General features: G+C 41.6%; 1 protein-coding gene across 3 annotated transcripts in view; it reads right to left on the bottom strand.

The window, feature by feature from the left end:
* The window catches only part of ptprea (protein tyrosine phosphatase receptor type Ea), a 55,851-nt gene that overhangs the window by 5,501 nt on the left and 24,934 nt on the right, over window positions 1–25,416 (bottom strand). The window contains exons 2-11 of one of the 3 annotated variants that reach the window (XM_031315086.2): window positions 24,391–24,653; window positions 8,865–8,942; window positions 8,163–8,259; window positions 7,613–7,686; window positions 6,566–6,610; window positions 5,488–5,624; window positions 4,685–4,775; window positions 1,255–1,331; window positions 884–920; window positions 650–747 (exon numbers count right to left, since the gene is read on the bottom strand). In XM_031315086.2, coding sequence (XP_031170946.1) covers window positions 650–747; window positions 884–920; window positions 1,255–1,331; window positions 4,685–4,775; window positions 5,488–5,624; window positions 6,566–6,610; window positions 7,613–7,686; window positions 8,163–8,259; window positions 8,865–8,937 — 729 coding nt within the window. In that variant the 5' untranslated portion in view covers window positions 8,938–8,942; window positions 24,391–24,653. Of the gene's footprint in view, window positions 1–649; window positions 748–883; window positions 921–1,254; window positions 1,332–4,684; window positions 4,776–5,487; window positions 5,625–6,565; window positions 6,611–7,612; window positions 7,687–7,825; window positions 8,042–8,162; window positions 8,260–8,864; window positions 8,943–24,390; window positions 24,654–25,416 lie in introns of those variants that run through there. The other 2 variants (XM_031315087.2, XM_031315089.2) reach the window with 2 other exon arrangements.

The raw sequence follows: 25,416 nt of genomic DNA, 5'->3' as shown, positions 1-25,416 counted from the left end.
AGAGATGCCAGACAGCCGTGATTCTAGGTTGAGCAAACCTACTCTAGGAACATATTCGAGGACTTGCCTTTCGAGAGAAAAAAGGGCCTAAATGCACAATTCCATTAAAAGTGAGGTTTTTAAAGGCACCCGTGCTCCAATTTCACAGCCAGTCGGTCCAGATTGGTATAAGCGAGAGGGGAGCAACCGCTCGATACAAGACTTTGCTGGGTGATTATGACACTGCCGTAGAGGACTTTATTACACATTATGTAGCCATCGATTTCAAAGTGTCCGCATGCTGAATTAAATCTTTGCCAATTCTTTTCTTATTGATCTTTTTTAACCCCCCCCCCCCTCCTTGTCCAGTCAGAGTTCTGGTTCACAAAGACGGAGCAATTATAGCAGAAAAACACATGTCAGCGGGGAGATTACAGGTGTGAAATGAATAGTTTAAATTAAACGCCACAGTGTCACCTTTGACCATAAGTAATGAAATCTATTTGAAGCACATTTCTTCTCAAATCTTTCTGTGATGCTCCATTAATCCCTACAGAGAAAATCAGACTTTTCGCTTGCCCCCTTTGCAGGAAAAGAATGAAAGGAAAGTGTTATGGTGTCCGTAGACACTCCAGCACATTGAGGAAACAAACAAGTCCAAATCACTCACTTCTTTTCTTTCTTTAAGATTTGTCAGCATGACAACAGTCGCTACTTTCTGCTCCCATATCATCCTCCAGAAATCTGCTACGGTGTCTTCTTTTGGGCCTGTGAGATAAAACATTTAATAATAATAATAATAATAATAATAATAATAATAATAATAAACCTGTACTAAGACATTATATTAATAATGAAGATATCAACATAATTATGCATGTAATTTCCACACACTATATCTTACCTTGTGCTGCTATGAATTTGTTTTTTTCTGTGTAACCCTGTCAAAAACAAATATTAAGTTGATTAAGAATATTAATATAAAGCTCGAGAACAGCTTCTAATGGCCCTTGTGGTGACATTGTCTCTTTGACTGCCGTTACCGAGGTCAAAAATAAAAATGTTCAATCTCAATTTTAAAACCAACTTTTAAATGCGTATGGACCTTGTGGTGAAATTTGTTCCAAAGCAACCATTATTAAGCTGATTTATGAAATTCCTTCATAAAAGAAATCGGGGCTATAATTGTTATTTTGCTACAGTCAAGTGTTGCCATTTTATAAATCAATGTACCATGTTCGGCGGAATGATGAAAAAACTAAAAGCATAACTCACATCAATGTAAGAAGCGTTCACGTAGTCTGAACAGGGATTTCCATCAAGCTGAGTCAACACCACTCTGGAATGATCATCTGTTGGTGAAAATATCATTGGAAAGTTTAGAGGGTTACAGCGGATAAACAATATGAGTATGTAACCGTACTCTGATTAAACACTATTACCGAAACATGGCTGTGTCATGAAGAATATGTTAGTCTAAATGAATCCACTTCTCCCAGTCATATTAATACTCATATTCCTTGAGGTTCAGGCCGAGGAGGGGGAATTGCAGCCATCTTTGACTCAAGCCTGTTAATTAATCCTAAACCTAAACTAAATTATAACTCTTTGAAAGCCTTTTTCTTAATCTTCTACATCCAACATGGAAAACATTACAGCCAATTATATTTGTTGTTGTTTACTGAGCTCCAGGTCCATATTCTGAATTTTTTAAAGATTATTTTTTTGGGGCATTTTAGGCCTTTATTTTATAGGACAGCTGAAGAAATTAAAGGGGGGAGAGAGAGGGGGAATGACATGCAGGTATCAGCTAGCATGCAGCTATCCAGGCACCCCATATTCTGAATTTTTACCTGAATAGTGAGTTTTTATCAAGTCTAGTCCTTAGAACAGACAAAATAATTATTGTAGGTGATTTTAATATCCATGTGGACGACAACCATAGCCTTAGTATTACTTTCAAATCACTACTAGACTCAATTGGTTTCAGTCAGTCATGAAGCCACTCACGGTTTTAACCACACCCTTGACCTTGTGCTCGCATCGGAATTTAAGATTTAATAGTATTTCCGCGAATCCTTTATTATCAGACCATTCTTTAATAACTTTCGAATTCTTACTACCCGACTATACGAAATTAGATAAAGGCTTCTACACTAGATGCCTATCTGACAGTGCTATAGCAAAATTTAAGGAAGTGATTCCAACAGCATTTAATTCAATGCCGTGCCTTAATATAACAGAGGACTCTCGTGTTAACTTTAGTCCCTCCCAAATTGATAATTTTGTAGACGGTGCTACGGCCTCACTATGGACAACTTTAGACTCTGTTGCTCCTCTCAAAAAGATGATAAAGCAAAAGGAAACTAGCACCTTGGTATAACTCCCAAACTCGCAAATTAAAACAAACCTCGCGAAAACTTGAAAGTAAATGGCGTTCCACCAATCTGGAGGAATCTCGTTTGGACTGGCAAGACATCTGAAAACATATAGGAAGGCCCTCAGAAATGCCAGAACAGCCTATTACTCATCACTAATAGAAGAAAATAAGAACAACCCAAGGTTTCTTTTCAGCACTGTAGCCAGGCTGACAGAGAATCACAGCTCTATTGAGCCATCTATTCCAATAGACCTTTTTCACAGCAGTGAATGACATGTTGACATGTCATAGTAGGAAAAGCACAGGTGTACTCAGAACCATTAATGATGGCTGCATTCCACTTAGGAGAGGCCCTGGTAGTGTGCATGCCGACTCACTGAAATAGCTTACTGGGACACTTGATGGAATTGAGCCATCGTTAAGGTTATCAATTTCAGCTGTGCTTTTCCTACTATGACAAGTCAAAATGTCTACTGTGAAAAAGGTCCATAGCTCTGAGTAGTGACGACTTCATGAGGTTCTTTAATGATAAAATTATAACAATTAGAGATAAAATTCATCACCTCTTGCCCTCAACTTCCAACGGTTCACTTTTAAACGCAGGACCTCTAGGCAATATTATTAGGAAACACTCAATTAACTTTCACTGTTATGCGGATGACACCCAATTATCAATCAAGCCAGACAGTTAGTTAAACTTCAAGCATGCATTAAAGACCTAAAATCCTGGATGACCTACAATTTTCTGATGTTAAACTCAGACAAAACCAAGTTTATTGTGCTGGGCCCTAAACACCTCCAAATCTCATTATCTTAAGATGTAGCTACTCTGGATGGCATTGCCGTGGCCTCCTGCACTACTGTCAGAAATCTAGGAGTTATTTTTGATCAGGATATATCATATAACGCCTACTTAAAACAAACCTCAAGAACAGCCTTTTTTCACCTGCTTAACATTGCCAAAATTAGGCACATCCTGTCTCAAAACGATGCTGAAAAACTAGTCCATGCATTTGTTACTTCCAGGCTGGACTATTGTAATTCCTTACTATCAAGTTCTCAAATATATATAAAAACTTGTGCTCAAATAAGTCTCTTAAGACTCCAGCTGATCCAGAATGCTGCAGCACGTGTTCTGCTGTTATAGTTTTAGACTGCCGGGGGATTTCCTTTGACACATTGAGCTTCTCTCTCGTCTCGCTTTTCATCTGTGTGCAAATGCTTGGTACTAACCTAGCTCTGTAGAGCTTGTTCCCCGGAGCCCTTATGTTTTCTCTGGATTAGGGTAGCACTTAAATCATGGTTGCAGCTGTCGCCGTGGTCCTGCTAGGCGCCCTGCAATGCCCCGATACACCCTGCTATGCCCTGCTACACCGTGCAGTGCCCTGCTACGTCCAGCTACGCCCTGCAACGCCATGAACTATTACAACAACTACTATTTCTAGTTCCATTATCCTTACTGTGACTATAATTGCCACTGTTCATCGTACCCCCAACTGGCACCGGCAGACAATCACCCACCAAAAGCCTGGGTCTGTCTGAGGTTTCTCCCTAAAAGGAAGTTTTTCTCACCACTCAAGGTTTCTGCCTGTGTCTCGAGATAACTCGTTATGATTTGATACTATAAATAAAATTGAATTGAATATTACAGTGCACGTAGCGTAGAGAACATTAAAGGAATAGTTTGACTTTTTGGGAACTACACATACATTTTCCTACCGAGAGTTAGACAAGATTGATACCGCTTGTGTGTCTGAGCCGTTAATATGAAGCTACATCTACCATAAAGACTAGATGTAATGTGAAACAGGAGTCTCTGCTGGTTGTCTGGCAACTGCTTCAGGCAAACAAATAACCTCCCATAAAACCGCTAATTGTCCATTTTTGTACGTATTAAGATATAACGTGTTAATGAGTGAGCTTTAGAGGTGCTGGTACGCAGATTTTGTTAGCCGTCTTTAATGCTACGCTAAGCTAACCGGCCTCTGGCACCAGCCACATATTTACCATACAGACGTTGACAGTGGTGTAAAACTTTTCATGTAAGCCTTTTAAAGATCAGTATGCATAGGTAATGAAAAACAAATTACGCATTACATTATTAATGAGATGAGTAATAGGAACTGAAACTGTATAAAGAAAGAAGGGTGAGGAAGCTAATGACTGGGTGTTTCATTGTGAATAAATACATGAGCTGTTGGGGAGGATCTACTGTTATCTGAGCTTTAAAAAAAAAAAAAAAAAAAAAAACGACAGACAGACATGCACACACAGGCAGGAAACTGTGTGCTCTGGGTGTTACTACATAACAGAAAGTAAACTCACAAGGAAGGATGTTAGGGTATCGGTTCTTCTCCTTGTTGTCGTCCTTGTTTGCCTCCTCGTATGTCCCATGGGCACTACCTCCTGGCAAGGACTGCAAAGCAAAATAACAGTTAGATTCCATACGACCTCCTGACTGAAAAACTGACTTAAATGCTCGTGACCGGCCGTTGTGTTCTGCTGTACGTAAGGCTTTGTTCGGCCTCAATGTAGGCACTTCCTCTGCTACCTATAGTAAATGGTTCTTCGTTAAAAGCAGAGAACCTCCACTTCCTCTGTCCTGATAAACTGGCTGAATAAAATCACAATTTTATGCGTTACATGAACCATGAGTCATACACTTTACTCTGACTCAGATCCCAAATCATAGCCACAAATACCCTTTTGGGTATTTGTGGCTATTATTTACGCCTTCTCGTGAACACGCAGCTTATGCTTAACTTTTGACATATTGGACACACAAAGTTACTTATTTATTAATGATAATTTTAAGTATTTTATTGTATACAGTAATGTAAATATTATTGCATGGTTAAACAGAGCTTTTAAAAATTACAATATAGAAGTGGCCATTGCGTTGTGTCTCACATAAGTCCAAATCGAGTCCTTAATGACACCTGCTAAAGGTAATTCGCTTCATCAAAATTTGAGCAATCCTATAAATCGTGGATAATGTATACACCGCAATATTTTAACCTCAGATGCCCGATGTGAAACATGCATGACTCCCAACACTCTGTAAGCAATATATATGACTCTGCCTTATGACCACCTGCTACTCTGACCTCCACGCGGAAGATGCTTACATTGTACTCCTCTCTGAAGAGTTTGCCGTCGTCAGCTGAGCGGAGCCTGTACTCCTCCTCGAGCTGGTCCACTGGGATGGGGAAGTAGGTCTTGGAGGTTGAAGGGGATCGGGGCAGAAGGACCACCGTCTGTTGCTCTGGGGTGTGGGGAGAGTGGTCAGTTTAATACTATGATGGAATTATTTCTTGTGTTCAAGAAAATAACTGATTGAAATTCTTAAATTGTTATTAAATGGCTGGTTTAGAGGAATTCATTCTAAAACAGGACTGGGTTTAATTAGACCGGTGGTTCCCAATCAGACATACCCGCAACGCCCTGTCAGGTGAACATGACACCACTTGTTAAAATACCCTGAAAATAATTAATATATGGATGGATATTGTTACAATAATGTTTTCATATGAAACCAAGTGTTTTGGTCGTTTGGTCAAGTTTTCATATTTACTTCTATCACTTTTATTCAATTCTTTTTGCCAACTGTTAGATAATGAACCATTACTTTCTATTATAATTTATGTTTATCCATTATTGTGAGCAAACTGTTTAGACTTCTCTGCTTACTTGCTAACTAGTTTTCACTCACTCTCAATTGCAACACAATCAGTTTCAATTCAGGTGCTACAGGTGACTCGACATATGGTTATATTAAAAAAAAAAAAATCATAATTTCTACTTTCAACTGCCAAAGTACTCCTGGTTGGGAATCACCGAATTAAACAATAAGCTTATCCGACGACTCTACAAGGATTTTACAAACATCAAAAGACCAAAATGATCACCAAACTTATTTAAAATCTTATGACATGTTGATGTGTATTTGCCGACACCTCGATCATTTAAAAAAGGAGTGTGAGTATTCAAATACCGCCAAACATCAACAGGTGTTAGAGAACCAAAGGACCCCGGGGAGAAGCCACTTACAGCACCCTGTAGGCAGGTTTTTGAATAGAAATTTCTCTGAAAGCACCCAACTTAGCATTCCGTTAGCGCTCACAATTTGGAAAATGGAGGTTGAAAAAGTACTGAAAGTGTGTTAGTGACATGAGGTCCTTGATACCGCCACCCTGTGTACCTGACCTGGTGGCACAGTGGTGTGTAACGACTCAGTACTGTATCCAAACTCTAAAACACAACACAAATCAAATCAGCACACACACAGACACGTGTACAGAGTCATAAAGGAAAAACAATACTGTCATTAAAAATAGCATATGATTCATTGTGACATCATGTTTGTTGGACAGAATGCAGTTAATTTGCCCACGTATGGCACTTCTGCTTTCAGTTGTTTAATTAAAGTAAAAAGTAGCATGTCAAATTCAATAAAACAGTGTAAGGTGTATGTTTAATCATTTACTTGTGCATAAGAACCACCCTTATAACAAGAACTCTTTCTAATTATGCATAACATCTACTTCCTGAACTTGCATCTGAAGATATACTGTAATGCTTTCCAAGTTCAGCAAACACAACATTACTCTGAAAAGGTGGTCCATGTGTCATGTTTGCAATGACAGCAATTAGCAGCTCAGCTAATACCTTGATATTTAGTTTGTTACAGCTACTTCTGGGTGTGCTGTGTGTTTTCCAGCCATATATCCTAGTTACATTCCTATCTTCAAGAATACAACCTGCTCTGTACTTTTCCTTGTAATGGCAGATAAGAAAATTCTTCCTAAAGAACACTCCTCAAAACGTGTTGTTTCCTGTAAAGCCCAATAGCCGTTAGCACACTTTGCACACATCAGCTCTTACTTTAAATGATGCAGCTCAAAGCTGACAACTGCTCTGGTCTTTGCACTAGCAGAGGTGTTTATACTAATTCTACATGCAGTGTCAAAAAAGCTATAAAAGGTGGCGATGAGTTCTGTTCGTCACAATAAACAAAGGAAGTACACAACCGCAAGGCAGTGGTGGAACAACCTGCACAGTTCCAAATATGAAGCTGATGCCGCTTTTACACCTCCTTCTGTCCGTCTTAACCTCTTTCTCTTTCTTTGCCTCGTGTTTCTGTATGTCTCCTTTACATTCTCACTATGCTTCCTTTGACCGCCAGCCTGTCTCTCTCACAATCTACGACCTGTCTCACCGTTTCTCACAATGTCCAATTTACAACAACATTACCTTGTTCCTCCAGGATGCCATTTGGTATCTTCTTGTCGACTGTTGTGACGACTGCTTTTCTCTGGTTTTTTAACCTGTCGAAAAAAACAATAAAATGACAAAAACGTAAGATTCAATGAAAATGTTGAACATTATTTTTTAATCAGAGCTATAAAATGCTAAATATCTCCCAAATTATCTAGGTAGCCACAAACAAATGCCTCTTCATCTTACCATCTGAAACTTGAAAAGCTATTTTTTCTCATTAGCTGATGCCTTGGAAAGACGGTGCTCTAGTCCGAATGTGGTACAGAATTTGTTCTTTGCTCTCTTCTGTTGCCTGTATAGGTCCACTGTCACAGCCTGGCTGCCTGCTCTCTTCTCACTAAGCATGAGAGGCAGCCAGCTAGCAGCACTTCCTGACTGGGCCCCGCCTCAGTGACTAAAGGAGGAAGGGTTTGTCACCCAGAGCTCTGCCCCCAAGTCTGGCTCACAGCCAGTCAGCGAGGCCCGGGGAGTGGAGTGGAGTGGGGTGAGGTGGGTGAGTCTTTGCACGGCTGGGAGATTTTACCTGAGGAAGTACCAGGCTAGCAGTGCGATGATGAGCAGCAGCAGGGACAGGACCAGCACGGTGGGGAGGATGTGGTGGCTGGGGGAAGAAACGTCTTCTGAGGAAGAAGGAGAGGCAGAGCCGGGGGTCAGGGAGCACCGTCAACAAAAGAAGCAGGAAGAGGGAGCGAGGCCAAAGATATGTGTGCATATGTTTGTGTGCAAATGCGTGGCTGAGTTCACGTGTTTCAGCCATGTGTATATTGCATTAACTGATCAAACAAAATCAATACTTGACAGCTCCCACATTCTCTTTTGGTCGCAGGCCTGATTTAATTACTGGCTTCTGCAGTATTTTGTCTACAGGGATAAGCATCGGCTCATTTGTCCTGTCAGTATGAGAGGCTCTTAGAACGGAGACTCAGCCAAGAGTCACAGCCACACAGCCAGCTATTAGCTGTGTTTATAAAGACTCACAATAAGCCGTAAATTATGGACCAGGGCTGCTGAAGTTCATTGTGATCCGGTAATAACATGGAGGGAGAAAAGGCTATTATCAAGCAGATGCATGCGCTGAGGAAGACGATTTTCATAATGATAATCATATCTTAGGGAAAAGTGATGACTGCAGTGGATAGCAATGGTATTTTGTTGATATCTCACTTTGTTCAGTGTGGCTCAGTCTCACATGTCAAGGTGCATCATCCTTTCTTATTGTTCTTACCTTTTGTATGGTTGCCATTGCTGGTGGAATTTGATGTTGTTGTGGTTGCCAACAAAAACAGAAGTGGGACCATTGTGACTGCAGAAAAAAATGAAGACGGATATTAAATTTAGTGCCAGACATGTCTGCGAAGTAAAGACTCATGCGAACCAGCCACTGGATAATATCACCCTTTAGGAAACACATAAGCTATTGACAGATCTGAGGCACATTTCTTTATATGTGACTGTTGCTATCAGGAATGTGCTCATCGGTGCAAAGTTCATGGAGGCACAATGGAACAACACACTCATATCCTGGTCATTCATTACTCCTGTCATAAGCTCACATTGTAATGCCCAACATGTCCACATAGAGGCACAATACTCCAATATTTGAAAAAGAAGGCTGGCCACAATAACATGCTTTCTCACCAACCCATTGAGAAAAAAAATTCCAAAAGAGAACATCCATTTTTACATTTCTAATTTAAATTTATATCCAAAAAAAGAAGGTTACACGTGGGTCCACAAATGCCATTAATGCAACCATCCCAACCCAAAGCAATGCTCCTTACTACTCTAATAAGGCATATATGCTCATGATAATCTGTGCATTTTCAGATAAAGTAAATACCACTTTAAGCTGATAACAGCTGTTTTCCTTCAGCTCTTTCAGTGGTAATGCAACGCTGAAATGGATAGAAAAGGATATAGCATGTTCAGGGTCTTAGTGTGCTATATATTAGAAATTGCATGCATGCATGCACGCACACACACACCAACAAAAGGCCTGGACGTCAGCTGATATTGAACAATGAATGAGTGGTTAAGCCGAGCAAAAACTGGATGTATCAGATCATGGGGAATGGAATCTAGAGTCAGGCTGCAAGAGGCTTAACACCTACACCCTCGTGCTCTGCTCTTTGCCCCCCCAAACCCCATAATAACATACAAAAGACACACATATGCACGCAACACCGACAGCACCATGAGTTCCGTCCAGAGTCCCGGTGAGATCCTGGTGACTTTGATCATTCCTTCATTTTCTCCCAGTAGAAACATGTAGAGGAGGGAGGATAGAGGAGCATCTCCAATCGATGTTTGAGCATTCAGAATGGGTTTCACATCACACTGATTGTACCTCCTTTCTTTTGAAATCTGCTAGTAAGGTTTGAAAACCAATAAGCCTTGAGATGTTTTTAAAGGTGTTTTTTATTTTCACAAAAGTTGGAATCCAAGCAATGCACAGAGCTGCTACCTCCGCATAATGAAGCAGAGCAAAGTGTGCTGCAGTGTCTCCTCAAGGCTGCAGGTGTGTGTGTGTGTGTGTGTGTGTGTGTGTGTGTGTGTGTGTGTGTGTGTGTGTGTGTGTGTGTGTGTGTGTCTTTGCAGCTGTGGTGTAAAGAAAGCCCAGGCCAAGTGCATAGTCAATGAAGACACTGTTTGTTGAAGCCTCCACGCTGTGCCGCAGTGTCCTGTAATGTGTCCAGACAGGACACCGGAGGAATGTGGAGGCAGCAGAGCAGAGACACTGACTGCAGCAGGGACAGAGGGAGCAGAAGGTCCAGGTCAATATTTTTTCCTGGAACGATTAATAAACCCTGACATGCTCCCCTTGTTCCGTGGGGAAGACTGATGAGAGAATTCTAATGAGAGAAGAGGAGGAGTGCGCTACCCCCTTCTCCAGCTCTGCTCCTCTCTTTAAGGCTCTCTCTGCAAATGTCACAAGCCTGGATGAGGGGGAGGTTATTGAGCTAGAGTTAGTACAATGAGTGAACCCCTAGGGTAGGACTCTGTGTGTATAAGAGTTGAGGTTTTGTGATGTGGAAATTCACTCAAGGAGCTGATTGGGACTTTCCACTCCGCAAGCTGCAATGAATTTTATGTATGCTGTGTCTGTTGTTTATTTGTGTGTACAATGGCTCAACGGAGACAGCCAGCAGCATGCTCATAGCTAGCCCTAAGGATGGGTCTTGCGGTGAAGTGCTGCTGCTTCTTGCAAGTGTCTCGGAGTTACTGGCTCCCTTTTTCCCCTCCGTCACCTCTGGAGATGTCACGTTATGGCCCCTGTGTGGCTCAACTGCTCCCGGGGGACCGCAGGTTGTTTACCCCCTGCTCTAAAGCTTTTCCCATTTTGTCAATGCAGTGGTCTCCAGCCTGACCTCTTCAGCATCTCTGAGGGGATCGCCAACTTCATTTCCTCCGTCTATGTGGGGAAATGTCCCTCACACAACTATAAATAACACTGCTTCCTATTCCTCTGGTATCTAATCTCTTCTTCTCTATTTCTCCTCACTCAGCATAAACCAGCCAAGACCACAAGTCTCAAATTAGACCATTAGTATCACTCATGATTTGGCATGGCTCAGACTCTATCGCCGCATTGTGTGTGCTCTCATCTGTGTATTGTCCTCTCTCCATTTAGCACTCCGCAGCTAGCCACCAACCATCAGCCATAATGAAAATAGGTCATGAGAGATGTCAGCCTAGGGGAAGTTCGAAGGCGTCCTTATTTTCTGATAGGAGACATTTCCAAGTAGCCTTAGGGAAGGGCATTGTCCTGAGCAGCTAGACAGCCAGTTATTTCAGTGGTATGCATGTCCAGAGTTACCCAGCATAGAGTTTGCTCTGTCTCACGCTGGGTCAGTGTTGTCCTGGGATGCAGAATGGGAGGCCTCAGATGTACTGACAGGTGCTTCAACACCATATTCAAATCCAATGGAGGCAAAATGAGAATTATTAACTTAAACCACTGCAGACTTAAAACATTTAATTATTAACACTTAATCAGGATATGAGGGGATATTTTCCTTACTAAAATACTCACGTCATATGTACATTAAAAGAGTTATTGGTTAGTGTACTCGTACATTCTCTCCTCTTCATATTGAACGTGAGGCGATCCCTTCTTAATACGATTCGGATATGAGGCGTCAGCAATCTGAGGGATGATTGTGCACCTTGCTGTGTTTGTGTTTTAGCCAGTCAGAATGCCGTTGGTGTTCAGTCTACGCACATGGAGAACTTTTTTCATACAGCCAATCAAATGGTTTAATTAAACTGTATTTGCATAAAATAACATCACTGTTTCACCATAACAGATGCACTCGGTTAAAGCCAGACAATACGACACAAGAAAAGCTACAGACTTTAAACGACAACCCACATTGACTAACAATGTCTGCTATGTGTTGGATTTGAACTACCAACCCATGTGGCAGTGTGGCAAACAACATTTTTTTCCACCGAGCAAACAATAGTAACATCAATGTGATTATTCAATATTCATACATTTATCATACCGGAAAAGTATCACCTAGCCCTGATTACATACAGTAGGCCTACTGCATATGACAACACCTCTGCCGCTGGTATGTGTTCATGGAGACCTCCAGCACCTGGTATGCACTGTGTGACTCACAGCTCTGTCTCCGCTGATTATAACCTGCCACCTCTGAATACCTGCAACCCTGACAGCATGAAAACAAAAATGTGGACACGTACACGGATATCGGCATATCACAATACAGGCAACGGAGAATATAAGCAGACCTACAAGGCCTCTCTTTGCTTCTTTATCCTTGCTCCAAACATGAAAAGGGCAGTGTGGGAATTCTGACTCATACAGAATCTTGTGTGGTTTATAGTCCCAAACCAGAAAGCTGATAAATTCCCTTCCCTGACAGTGTTTTGTTTTTGAGGATGAGCTATCCCTCCCTGTGGTCTTGTGTTTTCCCTGTGGTGTGCTTCCCTGCTCTGTCATTCTTTCAGTCTGGGTTAAAAGTGACATAATGATACCCCTGAAGCTCTCCGCTATTGTCTCACTAATTAGCCCCAGAAACCCAACTATCAGAAAGGACAAGCTTGTTACAATTAGAAGATAAGACAGTGAAATTGCCTGTCTTTGCCTCTGACAGGAAACACGGTGTTCTCTGGCATCGTGTCTTCCCGTAGACAGAGCACTGTCAGTTTCACTGAATGTGGTTTCTCTGGGCACAGAGTCGCTCTGTCTCTTCAAATACATCAGCTGGGGAATTTGGCAAATGGGCGGTGGGTGTAGGGGCGATATGACAGGGTGAGCGGGCAGTAGGTACACTGCGTCCTCTGAGAAAAGAGCTACCAAACTATTTACCCTTTAGGTAACAAGTTTTTTTTTTTTTTTTTTTTTTTTAATAACTGAAACCTGCAAAATGGCTTAATAGAGAAAAAACAACCAGTAGCCTTCTGTGCATATTCAACACTGCTGTCCTTTTTGTTTCTGCCCAAAACTGATCCAACCAATTGAGTGTTTATAAAGAATAATCAGACATAGATTATGTTATGTTAAGAAATACAGAGTTGCTGTCTTGCGGAGATTTAGATGAGAAAATTGATACCGCTCATAATTCTGTACGTTAATATGAAGATACAGCCACAAGACAGTTAGCTTAGCATTAAAGGGGTGGTTCAGAATTTTGGACATAGGACCTCATTTCCAAGATAGCCAGTGTGTTATTAATCAGTGGAGACCGTTTTCAACACTTTTCATCCAGTCCTTCCAGTTGCAGAGTTCGCTGGTGCTAGGCTAGCACAAGTCAACAGTATCTGCTAGCCTGCCGCTAAAAACAGTCTTACCCACTCCACAGTACAACCGAGGCAAATAAATTATAACACCAGAATATCGATGTAAATGTCTGTGTTGATAGAATAATGTTAGAAATAAAACTACCCTTGCATCTCAATGATCGCATTACATTTTGAGGGACTAGTTTCTCAGCAGCGGCGGAATTTTACTTTGCTCCGGTTAGTAGTACTGCGCCGAAAAGTAAATAGAGAAGCACACTACAGTCGGGACACCTAGTAGTAGCCTAGTACATTGGTACTGAATTGGAAACTAAGGACTAGGCAACATGGTCATTCAGTGTGCATTTAGAAATTGTAAAAAATAAACACTACTACCACAAAGTTTCCACAAATTTCCATTGGGAGATCCAGAAAGAAACCAACTGTGGCTTCTTGCTGCTGGCTTGGACATCAAGACACCAGCGGAGACTCTACTCAAGTGGCGAATGTGTAGTGATCTTTTTAGACCAGACGACTTTGAAAACCCCCGCAATCTAAAGGACCACAAGTCACTGACAACGAATGCGGTTCCATCCGTCTTTCCAGATACACCAACAGCTACTGATGAACAAGTAATAACTTTTGGTAGGCTACTCTAGCTAATAAAGCTAGCCCCTTTCATAACGTTAGCCTAGCTGCTACTGATAGATTGAGACTGACAATGTTAGTGGAGATAACGTTACAGTTCAATGCACTGTGGAGAGTGACAACGTTAGCTAACGGTATAGCTACACTCTTGGTAGATACCTGGCTGGGCTAACCGCTAACTTTAGGTAATTGCTGACAGAAAAGTCATGTAAGCTCGGACAGTTTACATGCAAATTGCAGCGGCAGGTAAATAAACTTGTGTGATAGTCATGGAAAGTGGCTTTCTCAGTAGACTAGGTAATATCACTCCACCGCTGCTGTAGCCTATGCTACCAACTACAGGGAACAAAGTATAACTATTGCAATGCGATGCAAGGGTAGTTTTATTCCTAACATTATTCTATCAACACAGACATTTACATCGATAGTCTGGCGTTATAATTTATTTGCCTCGGGTGTACTGTGGAGTGGGTAAGACTGTTTTTAGTGGCAGAGCTAGCAGATACTGTTGACTTGCGCTAGCCTAGCACCAGCGAACTCTGCAACTGGAAGGACTGGATGAAAAGTGTTGAAAACGGTCTCCACTGATAAATAACACACTGGCTAACTTGGAAATGAGGTCTTATATACAAAATTCTGAACCACCCCTTTAAGACTGGAAACACTCTCAAGTGCAGCTAAGTTAACTTCTTATGACATTTTTGTCCTACACACGTGTGGTTGTGGGTCAGTGTTGACCAGAATGTAACATTAATAATAGTCACCTGTGAGCAAAATAGAGAAGTCCTTTTTATACAGCGAAGCTAATCAGTGTGATAGCGAGTCATGTTGTGGTTGGATGCTATATTGCGTTTGTTTCCGTAACTACAGAAACCAGTGTAAAATGTTTAGTTGTATAATGTTTGGTTACCATGGCAGAGAGGAGATATGTGAGGAAAAATGTGATGTTGTAGGTTTTGTGTGTGTGTTGTATACAGTATGTGGTTGTTCATATTTGACTCTGACCACTAAAAATGTACACAACTTCAATAAATTACCAAAATCATCAAAGGTGTTATCATCTTGCATTGTAGGAAGTGTAGGATTGAATGCTTTTTGCAGCATGACCCATTTTACGGACTAAAAGTCAGGATACCTTAGCCTCTTCGGCATCATTGGACCTCAACCTTTTTTTTTTAAATGCAATACAAAATCACTGGAGTACTTTTAGAATTGTATGTGTTTGGGTATCTAATGTGACGGAAATTAAGAAAACCTCTAAAAGAAAACAATGAGTGCATGATCAATTTTTAAATCAGTCAGTTTTGACCAGAACACTGCAGGAATAGAAGCATGCTTTCTATTTCAGTTGGTCGTCCTCATATCGACACGTCTCTCTGTCTCTGTGCTCTCTGCCTTTGGGGAGCCTCAGTGTGTAAACCTGGCCGGGTTAGCTATTTAAAGGACAGTGCACTACATTCACAGTCTTGACTGAGGAAATGAAGCTAGGGTGTCCATCTGCTCACACAGATGTGCGACTACTCCCCATGCAATGTAACCTAGTTGGACAAGGTGATCAGTGTTGCTCTTTCTAAACGTATCCACCTATTGCTGCAGATTACATCCATAACCTGACACAATGTAGTCCATGCATATGTTTTTACATTTAAAATGAAACTACAGGAGCCATCTGTCTCCACTTGTGACACACTATTCATTCTAAATTTTAAAAAAAAGTACACTGTGGAAAATGTAGATACCACTGTTCTTCACAATGTGTTCCCATAGTAACCTGACTGGCAGTACTGCCACCAACGTGGCACCTGTGGGATATTAAACACGTCGGCTTTATCAAGAATTTAAAAAGAAAACCCAGCATACAGACATACACTGAGAACCTGATGCCAATCCAACCTTTCGTCTGAGTTAACAGCTCCTGAACAATAGTGATAATTGGAAAAAACAGTGGGAAGGAGAGCGTTTGGTATAATGTTAAAAACACCTACGCAGCCAAAAACACTAGTTGTAGAAGACAATTAAGCATGTATTGGTGCTTAGTAAATTGTTCATGTTGATGTCATTTATGTTAACAATTTGAAAGTTTATACAATACTTATATGTATATGCATGACTACTTGCTGAAATGATGACAGTGGATCCAACACGTGGGTATGGAGGCTTTGGAGTTTTGCTGATAAGTGATACGTTCATTAATTGATTACATTTTTAAAGTAACTTGCCCACTGTCCATAATGGAGTCCTAAAATCGTTCAACATGTCAGTCTGGAATTTTAAAATCCTTCCATCAACTTAATTCTCTTTACTGAAGATCCAACTTAGATGTGTAAAGATAAGTATTATAATCATCAGGAGTAATTCTAGTACTGTGTCACATCCTGCAGTATCTCACACTAGCACTATCTGTAGCACCATTTTACAGTGACAACTCTGCAGCGCTGCTCTTTTGCCAATCTGGGCTCCTCCCCTTCTGAGCTCAATGGCATTGCCATTAATCAATTCCTCCCTCCTTCCCAGGGCGCCCAGACGCCGTGGCAGTGGTAATGACTTTGGTGATCCGCTGGCTCCGCTCTGCAGTGTCAGCTCTCCACCTCTATTGGAACAAACGTAACATCTCCCACAGAGATCTCAGCTGAATGTGTGGGAAAATGCATACAGTATGTGCTTAAAGAGGAAACCATGTTAACCTGACTGCCAGAGAATAAAAAAAAAAGAAGAAGCTGTGGTTGGTTGCCAGGTTCAGGCCATAACATCCTGTTGAATGAGATATGGCAGCTACTGTGTCTCACCATGAATGCACTGCCATTAGAGTAGTCCTCACTGGAAATAAGAGCCTTTTAGCTACTGCACATTAGTTAAAAATAACACGGTGCTCAATGAGAAGCGAATATCGATAATCCTCTTGAAAACATTTGATTATTATTATTATTAGGTGTAGAACTTAATGTGAAAAGGATTCTGGGTGATGAGGGACGTAGTTCTTAATTTCCGGTAGCAACCTCTACAGGGTGTCCAGTCAGAACACAGAAACCAGGCTTGCCAAAGTCATTCAAAGATTTATTTTACATTAAGTCTTCACACCCACAACACAGAACAGAGATGGATCAGGTGAATGAAAGCTTGGGTGTGGTTCATTAGATGCACGCACACCAAATAACTAAACTGCAATCTGAGGATTCAACCTGCTGCTGCACAATCTTGCCCTGCACATGTGTGAATGACTCTAAAAAGGAGGGTCCTAACTCTTGCTTCAGGCTTAATACCACTAGGTGGCCGACTAAGTGCCTGAACAAAATAATAGTAGGACCAATTCACAGAAATGGACTAACATTGCCTAACGAAAATACAAGAACAAGAAAACCAAAACAAACAGAACTGACTAAACACTCAGCACAGCTGATGGGCTTTGTAGAACTTAATGACTTCAGTGTTTATAGCATTTAGAATCTACTGTCACATTCTGGTAAGACATGGAAACCAAGAGCTTAATCGGTAGTAAATATTTACTCCAGTCTGTCGTCTGCCCTAGCAAACACCACATGTGAGCTTACACTTGGTCGGCCTGTTTGAGTGCCATTTAGTCTGTGTGTTCACGCGGTCATGTGTGTAAGCGTATCGTACACACACTGTCACAGTAAAGGAGCCAGTAGGTCTTTAAGTCTTCTGATCTACAGATTTACACCCCTGCACATACACACACTACATGCAAACATTTCTTCCCCAAATCTGCTAACAATTGGCATGCAAAGCTACACTGTCTGGCTTCTTGGCATGAAATACACACACATGGGGGACTCACACATACCCACACATCCACAAACCCTTCAGCAGGGATCCATGGGAAACACATGTGCCAGGGCCTGTTTGAGGACCACTGTGCCAGAAATCATTCTACTAGTGGTCCATCATGTGTGTTGAGGCAATCTCCCTGTGAGGGTCTCCTTACACCTCCAGACCAGACAGCATTGAACACAGAGGCATTCATCTTTCTCCCACCTTGACACCTCTGGGATGTACCTCCTTCCTTCTTTCAATTATTCAGAGGCAGAGCAATTACGGCCTGGAATCAGAGCCGTCGATAGCCAGCGTGGTGCGCGGCAGCAGGCTGGAAATGATGAAAGTGGCGTTGTGACACTTCTCATTATCACCCAGCACTCTGTGATTGCCAGCACTGTGCTATGAACAGATATTAGTGTAAGAGACATGTACAGGGAAAGAGAAGAAGGAGGGATTGCATATAAAGCTGGGCACCTGTCAGCATGGTGATGCATGGGAAATGTACTGCTCAACTTGTAAGGCTATTAAGAGGAGGATAAAAGTGTAACATACAGTGGTAAACTTAGTAAAGTCTTAGGTTATTGAATATGAGGCAAGGGTCCTTTTTGGAGGTCTAAATATATATTGAACCTGCATTCTTCAAATGGTTAAAGGATAAATCTGATCAATTTGTCAAGGTGGGTGTTATTCTCATGTTTTATGATTACAACTAGTAGTCATAATTATCGATATTTGGAAAACTGGGCAGAATGAAGTTGATTAGGGCAAGGCCGCAAGCCTCCCACAGCTTGAAAAAAAAGCTTAAATTCAACAGAAATCATCTTAAATACTTGTCTTTGAGGCCAACAAAAAACACCAACGTACACAGAAAGTGGTCCGCTGGAAATCCATGAAGCTGTTGTAGCAAACTGCATAGTAGCTTTAGAGCAATTAGCCACAACTGGAGACTCCCTTTATCAAATAAAAGCAAACGGGCATTGTGCCTAACTTCATTTTATATGTGCAAAAAAGCACCTCCTCATGTCCGTACTATGTCTCAAGTGTGCACGCACAATCTAAACAGCAAGTGAGGCACAGCCAACAATAACCTAAACAAATCAGACGGCAAATTGACCACAAAGTGGATGTGCTATGCAGTCAGCCACAAGAGGGATTTCCAGGGAACTACGGTCTGTATTTGAGATTATTTCTGTAACATTTTAAGGAATAGTTTTTGGGAAGTACAATAACTCACTTTTTTGTAAAGAGTTAGATGAGAAGATTGATACCAGTCTAGGAGGCTGTGGGATGTGAGTAAGTGAAATTGCATCATCACCAATAGTTATAAGAAACAAAAATCTGAAAATAGGCCTACTAGAATTTCACTTAAAAGTTCTCAGTTTTTTTCTTCCTACATTTACTTACAGGAATCAATGAAGAAACATGAGCCATTCAGGAACCACATCCTTTCTGATTAGAAGCTTACACATCAGAATTAATCTCAAACAATAAACAATGATGACTGGTGGTCACATTATGGGTAAATCACATCTTTAACTGACCATAAATCCATCAGAGGTCCTTTTTAGAAAGTTTTAATGGTCAATAAAAAGGATTAAACAGATTAGAATATAGTGCTTTGCAGAATCATAACAGCTGACTCAGATGGCGTCTGGGAGCCTGGTTTTAAAGAGCATTACAACCAACCAGACTGCCTCCCTTGAGAATGTATGGCTCATTTTTATGTCATGTTATTCAAGCGTAGAAATAACAGGCAATTGAGAAATCCTGTGGGATAAAGAAACCTACTTCACTCAATTGAATTACATTACATTGTCAGTGCCTGTAATGATGACAATCCACAAAGCTTTTCTACTGGCATGGAATTTATTTAGCATCTGCGCTGACACAGAGACCGAAGCTAAACAGACCTGGCTCTCGTAGAAAACCACCCCCCAGAGAAAGAGGGAGGATCTTGCATAGAACCACCATTTCCAAACACAGAGAGACAGAGATAACCACAGTCCTTCAGGATCTGCACAGGACAGACAAGATCTATCCCCCAAAATAGCCTTTCATTCCCTGAGAGAAGGATGGGGAGGAGGGGGAGGCAGCAGTGGAGAAACAAGTGATAAGCACTGCTGAGGGAGAACAAAAAGCCACTTGATTCTGAGGGGAGGAAAAGAGGAGGAGAGGAGATGTGGGACCAGAAGGGATAAGTGAACGGCCCACGCTGTGAGGATGAGGAGCCTTCCTCTGCTGCTCTGCAGAGACTGAGCAGACCTGTCTGCTCAATGGAGACACAGACTATAAAACCATCACGTGAGTCTTTAAAAAGGGATGCGAGGACTGTTTCATGACATGTCCCCAGACTGTCTGCATGAGAAGCAAGGTTTTACTGTTGAAATGCTCCGGTTTCCATAGCAAAACTGCAGTATTAACTTCATCTTCCAGAAAAACAGCCCATTTAATGCTCCCTTATCACACACACGGTGACAACAGGTTTGACAAACAAGTAGAATAACAACTGGTATTTTCACGGCATAGTCCATATTCACAGCGATTGCTGATTCCAACAGCAGCCTGCCCCCTAGGAGAAGCTGGAAGTGGTAGCACAGTAATTATGCTACCAAAAACCCAAACCCCAACCTAACACATTTTTCACAATCCTCTTTTGCAGGATCACGGCCCCTGCAGAGCACATTATGAGCAGCACTTTGTTGATTAAGATTGTGTAACCCTGTTGTTTGGTCTCTGCCTGAATTCTATAGGAATATGAGTCATTCAGTGGGGCCTTGGGAACCATAGTGAGCCTCATTGTCCTCCCTCCTAAGAAGGCTTGTAACACGAATGAGAAAGGACACACACCATATGGAGAGCAAATGACTATTCTACGTCGAAGGCCTCTCGGAGAACTCTCTGCCCTCTTGGAAAAAGGAAATGCAACATCCAGTCCTCACGCGCTGCTGACAAAAGCTCTGCGAGACGGGCCGACATGCAGGGAGAGTCCTGGCCAGCCACTAACAACTCCTGACAGAGGCATGGAGGCATGACAGGCCGTCAGAAATCATGGGCATACACACCAGGCAGGGGGCAAGAGGAAGAGGAGGAGGTGATGACACATTGGGTATCACTAAATCTCAACAGCAGACAAATGTGTTTGACCTGCAGGCCACAGAGATAACACAAGGGTCATCTCAGCTCTGCTCATAACTATGAGACAAGAAAGAAAACTAAACTGAAGAGCTAAATCGAAATATTTGACTGTTTTTGCCCAAAGGAACTGACAGATTGGTTTTACTGAAAAAAAAGGTTAGACAGTATTTGAAAGTCATTTTCATACCTTATATAATCTGAACTTTTTCAGTATGGTGAACGAAATCCTGCCGACACTCCAATGCTAGTGAAAGCAAAAGCCCGTGTGCAAATACATTCTGACCCAGCACTGTGTTTCTGAGGTGAAAGGAAATTTGAAGGTTGAAGAGCTACAGGGGACTGCAGCACTGCAGTATGTAAACTATAAATACGTTGAGAGAAGCTTTAGAGAGCAAAACAACCTTCCAGCAAAAAGAAAATGTCTTTGCTATTATAAAAACATTTGAAAACTTCAGAGTGTCCTCTATTTTCCCCATTCACTTAGAACTTAATTTTCCACTGCTGACAATTGCGATGTGCGATCTGGGTCACACTCTTGATAAAAGCTACTGCAGTTGTACATTGTTCCTTATGTGTGTAGGACTGCATGCATGCGTGCCTGTATGTATGCGTGTGTTTCTGCAGCGTAAGCACATGCTGTCCTCCATCTGCTGTTAGATAGAGACCATTTCCTTTCCTGTGCAGCCAGCCAACCAGCCAGCCTTCCTGTACCGCTCTGCTCCAGAGCGGAAATGGGAGCGAGACTGCCACACACTCCTGACAAAAACCCTGGATAAGATACGTACACATGCAGACACATGTGGTCAGACAATTACTTAGCCACATATTTTAACTCCTCTCCTCTCCTCTCTCTTTCCTTCTATCTTAGACGTTGGGCTTTGTTTTCTACTGTATGCTCCTTTATTAGGGTTCAAACCCCGAAGGGGTAGAACCCTATTGTTTTTGCTCCGGTTTATTATTATTCGTTGTCTTCCGCCGCGGCTCAAATCGCCTTGAGCTGGAATGAGCCAGAATCACAAAACTTGGCCCAATGACTGGAAATGATGGGCCCAATCGATGGTACTATAATTAACGATCAAATAAGTGATTTTGGAAAGGCCACGCCCCTCACACCGTAAGTCCAATTTCTCACACATTTGCATCTCGATGTGCTCTACAAAAAAGCCTCTTGGACCATAAAGGTCCGCTATGATGGATGTTTTGCTAATTTGCATAATGTAAAAAAACAGTAAAATGAATAGAACTTTGTCAATTCTGATTCTATCAACACCAAAATTGGTATGCAGCCTTGTGGGAGTTACATGCACAGTTAAATAAATATAAATAAGCAAGAGATTTTCAGGAGAAGAAACTGATCTGCTTGTGCGTGAAGTAAAAGCACGCGAGCACTATGCCTCCAAATCTCCACGAGGTGAAGCAGGCGTTAAAATAATAATGAAATGCTGGGTTATTGACTTTAGACCAGGTTTTTGTTGGTCAATGCCGCGACCACTTTCCTCTGCCTCAAGATAGCAATACGCCAATAATGCACCTGAACACACCTCTCTGTAAGACCAGCACGCCCATGGACGCACAGATGGGCGCAGGTGCATTTGCTTTAAAAACTGGTCGTGCTTTTAAAAGGACGTGGGACAGGAAATTGACAACTGCGGTCTAGCAAAGACACTTGCGTCGGGCCTTGCGCTGTGCCGGGTGTAAGAAAGGGCCCCTAATTATACTGGCCACTTAAATGTCACAATATGCTTTTAAACCTTCAAAGAAAAAAAGAAATGCCTTAACAATGTCAACAAATGTAGGCACTCAAGTTGAGGTTCAAAGTGAAAACTAATAAAAAGCCTCTTTTTTTTTGGAGAGCAAGACAATGCATTTAACCAACTAATCGACACGTCAGGTTCCAAATTTTAATACAAAGCCAAAAGCAGCTCCATTTCACAGACACCTAATCAGATGTACTTTACAAAGTATAAATACAAACCATACCATTTTATATCGGAAACATTATCACTGATTTGAATAAGCTGCAGCATGCACAGTCAAGTTAATGATGGTTTTATTACTGTACACTATACTGTGCAGTCCTCTTTTCTCACTACTGTTTCACACTACTGTCCAACTTCCTGTTTCTTGGTCCTTTTTATCAGCTGACACACAAAAAACTCCAGCCATGAATTTCCAGATAGAGGAAGTGACTGAGTGGCCAAAAATATATCAGAATCAGAAATACTTTAATAATCTCAGGGGGAAATTATTTAATAATTTATTTATAATGATATACAAAAAAAAAAAAAAAGAAAAAAAAAAAAAAACCTGTGCAACTCAAAGGGCAGTCCTTCCAGGATTTCGCGATGTCGCAATCGCGCCAATTCACGCAAATTCAACCAATCACCGTGACTTTGGTGTGACTCGCAATTTTGCAACTTCGCAACTTTTCCGCAAATTTGACCAATAACCGGAGTTTCCCGCGTCTTCAACCAATCCCAGCAGTCCCAGGTGCCAGACTTTATGTCAGTATAATGTGACTCTGAGTGCCACTGACCAAGCGGGAGTGAGAGAGAGCTTGTTTCCAATATGAAGATGAGACTCGAACATCTCACATTTATCAACAAAATGTACAGTGAAAGACTGTGCAAAAAATTTCAGACCGCCCTGCCAACCTGTATACATTTTAACATCAATGTACGCTGTAACGTTTTTTCACTCTAAAAGTCAGCGGCTGCTGTTTCAATCCTGTCGGCTCTCTGCAGCGGGCGAGGCTGCTCAGTTCCCCCCACTACTGATGCGCGCACACACACAATCACACACGGTGGATGCAGGAAAATCCGGAGATGAGACGTACAGGATGACCTAAATTGAGGACAGCTACGCTCGTTATTGTAAGTGCAATGATAAGTTAAAGTCCAATAAGTACATTATCGAACCGTATGAATGTGTGTCCCAGCCCAGGTTAGGAAATTAACTAACAATGTAAAGATCAACAAGCCGCTGACACATATGTTCAAATTTGATTCATTCAATAAATTATAATTTTTTGTCTTAAATCCACCAGCCATTTTCATATTATACCAACATTTGCAGCACCCTGAGCCTTTTTGGTAAGGTTACTAGGAAAACTCAGCCCAGAGTAGTTTTATTCTCCCCAAAACAAGTTTCCTTTTTCATTTTTAAAGAACTATACAAAAATAAAAAATCAGAACTTTTTTGCAACTTTCACTGTCTCCCGCAACTTCATTGCAACAAACATCACATTGCAACTTTTATAAATTTTTTTACAAAAGCTCCCGCAAAATCAGGCATTTTGGGCTGCAACAATCTCAAAAAAAGGCCACGAAATCCTGGAGGGACTGAAAGGGAGTTCCCAAAGACTAAACTCAAGTGTGAACTTCTAAGAAGCTCATATCAGCAGTTAAAGCAGTGTTGTGTATGCAGGCCACAGTGTGCTAAATTACCTGGATGAGTGTTGATTCAATGTATGCTGATTCTCAGATCCATAATAGCAGCTCACGTGGTTCTGACAGAGTCCAGTAGTCACATTGTCGTCGTCGTCTTCTGCAGTGAGAGGTTGGACAGAAGCTGGGAGTGGGGGAGTGAGGAGAGATGATCCCTGGATCCAGGTGGAGGTGTGTTACGGGTCTCAGCGCTTCACTTCCAGGGGCTCACCGAGCAGCAGCCAGCATGGCACTGCTAGCCTTTATGGGACGCTGCTCACCACCTTTATTTCAACAGAAAGCAAAAGAACAGAGAGCATGTTAGACAATTAACAACACAGCAAAGACAGAGATACAGATGAGGAGGAAAAGCTGGAGGAGGGGGAAGGTGCGATACAGTTCCTCTCTTGAGCAGAAACAGTATGTAGCAAGAAGACGAGTGCAGTTAAAAGTAGACGACAGCTTCCTCAAAGCAAAAGGCTGTGAAGTAATAAGGAGACTGTATATGAAACAGCACATATACCCTCTATAGGTTACCCTTCACGCATAATGATACCATCAGGCTTTGAGGAAAATTCAGAAGAAAAGTATGAACATTTTCCTCATCGGCAAAGGAATGGTGAAGAATGCACAACGTCTAAGAAGGTGCCCAGGGGTGATATGCAGATGGACACAAAATGTAACCATGGTGAAGAAATGACATTTTAATTAGTCAGGAGCGTCCAATTAGTTCATTTTTGGGGTTATCATTTTAAAGAGTGCCTATAATGCAAATTGGTCTTCCAAATCTAGCAGACACCAGCTTGTGCACATCGCTTTGTATCCAGGAGAACCTCATTTGAAAAAAAAAAAAGTTCCCCTGATTTCTAAATCTACTGACGGCAAAAGTATGCATATCAGCACAGATTTGGAGCCGGGTTTTACACAAAGCCTCTTTCTGTCTAGTTTCCAACATATTTACTTTGATCCCAGAAAGTTAGATATGTCAATTTTTGTTTAACCATTTTACTTTTTAACTTTTTGTATGCGAAAATACTGGTGCATACT

The sequence above is a fragment of the Sander lucioperca genome, chromosome 22 (assembly GCF_008315115.2).
Source record: "Sander lucioperca isolate FBNREF2018 chromosome 22, SLUC_FBN_1.2, whole genome shotgun sequence".
In the NCBI taxonomy this organism is placed as follows: domain Eukaryota; kingdom Metazoa; phylum Chordata; class Actinopteri; order Perciformes; family Percidae; genus Sander; species Sander lucioperca.
This window is presented reverse-complemented; position numbering and strand designations above follow the sequence as displayed.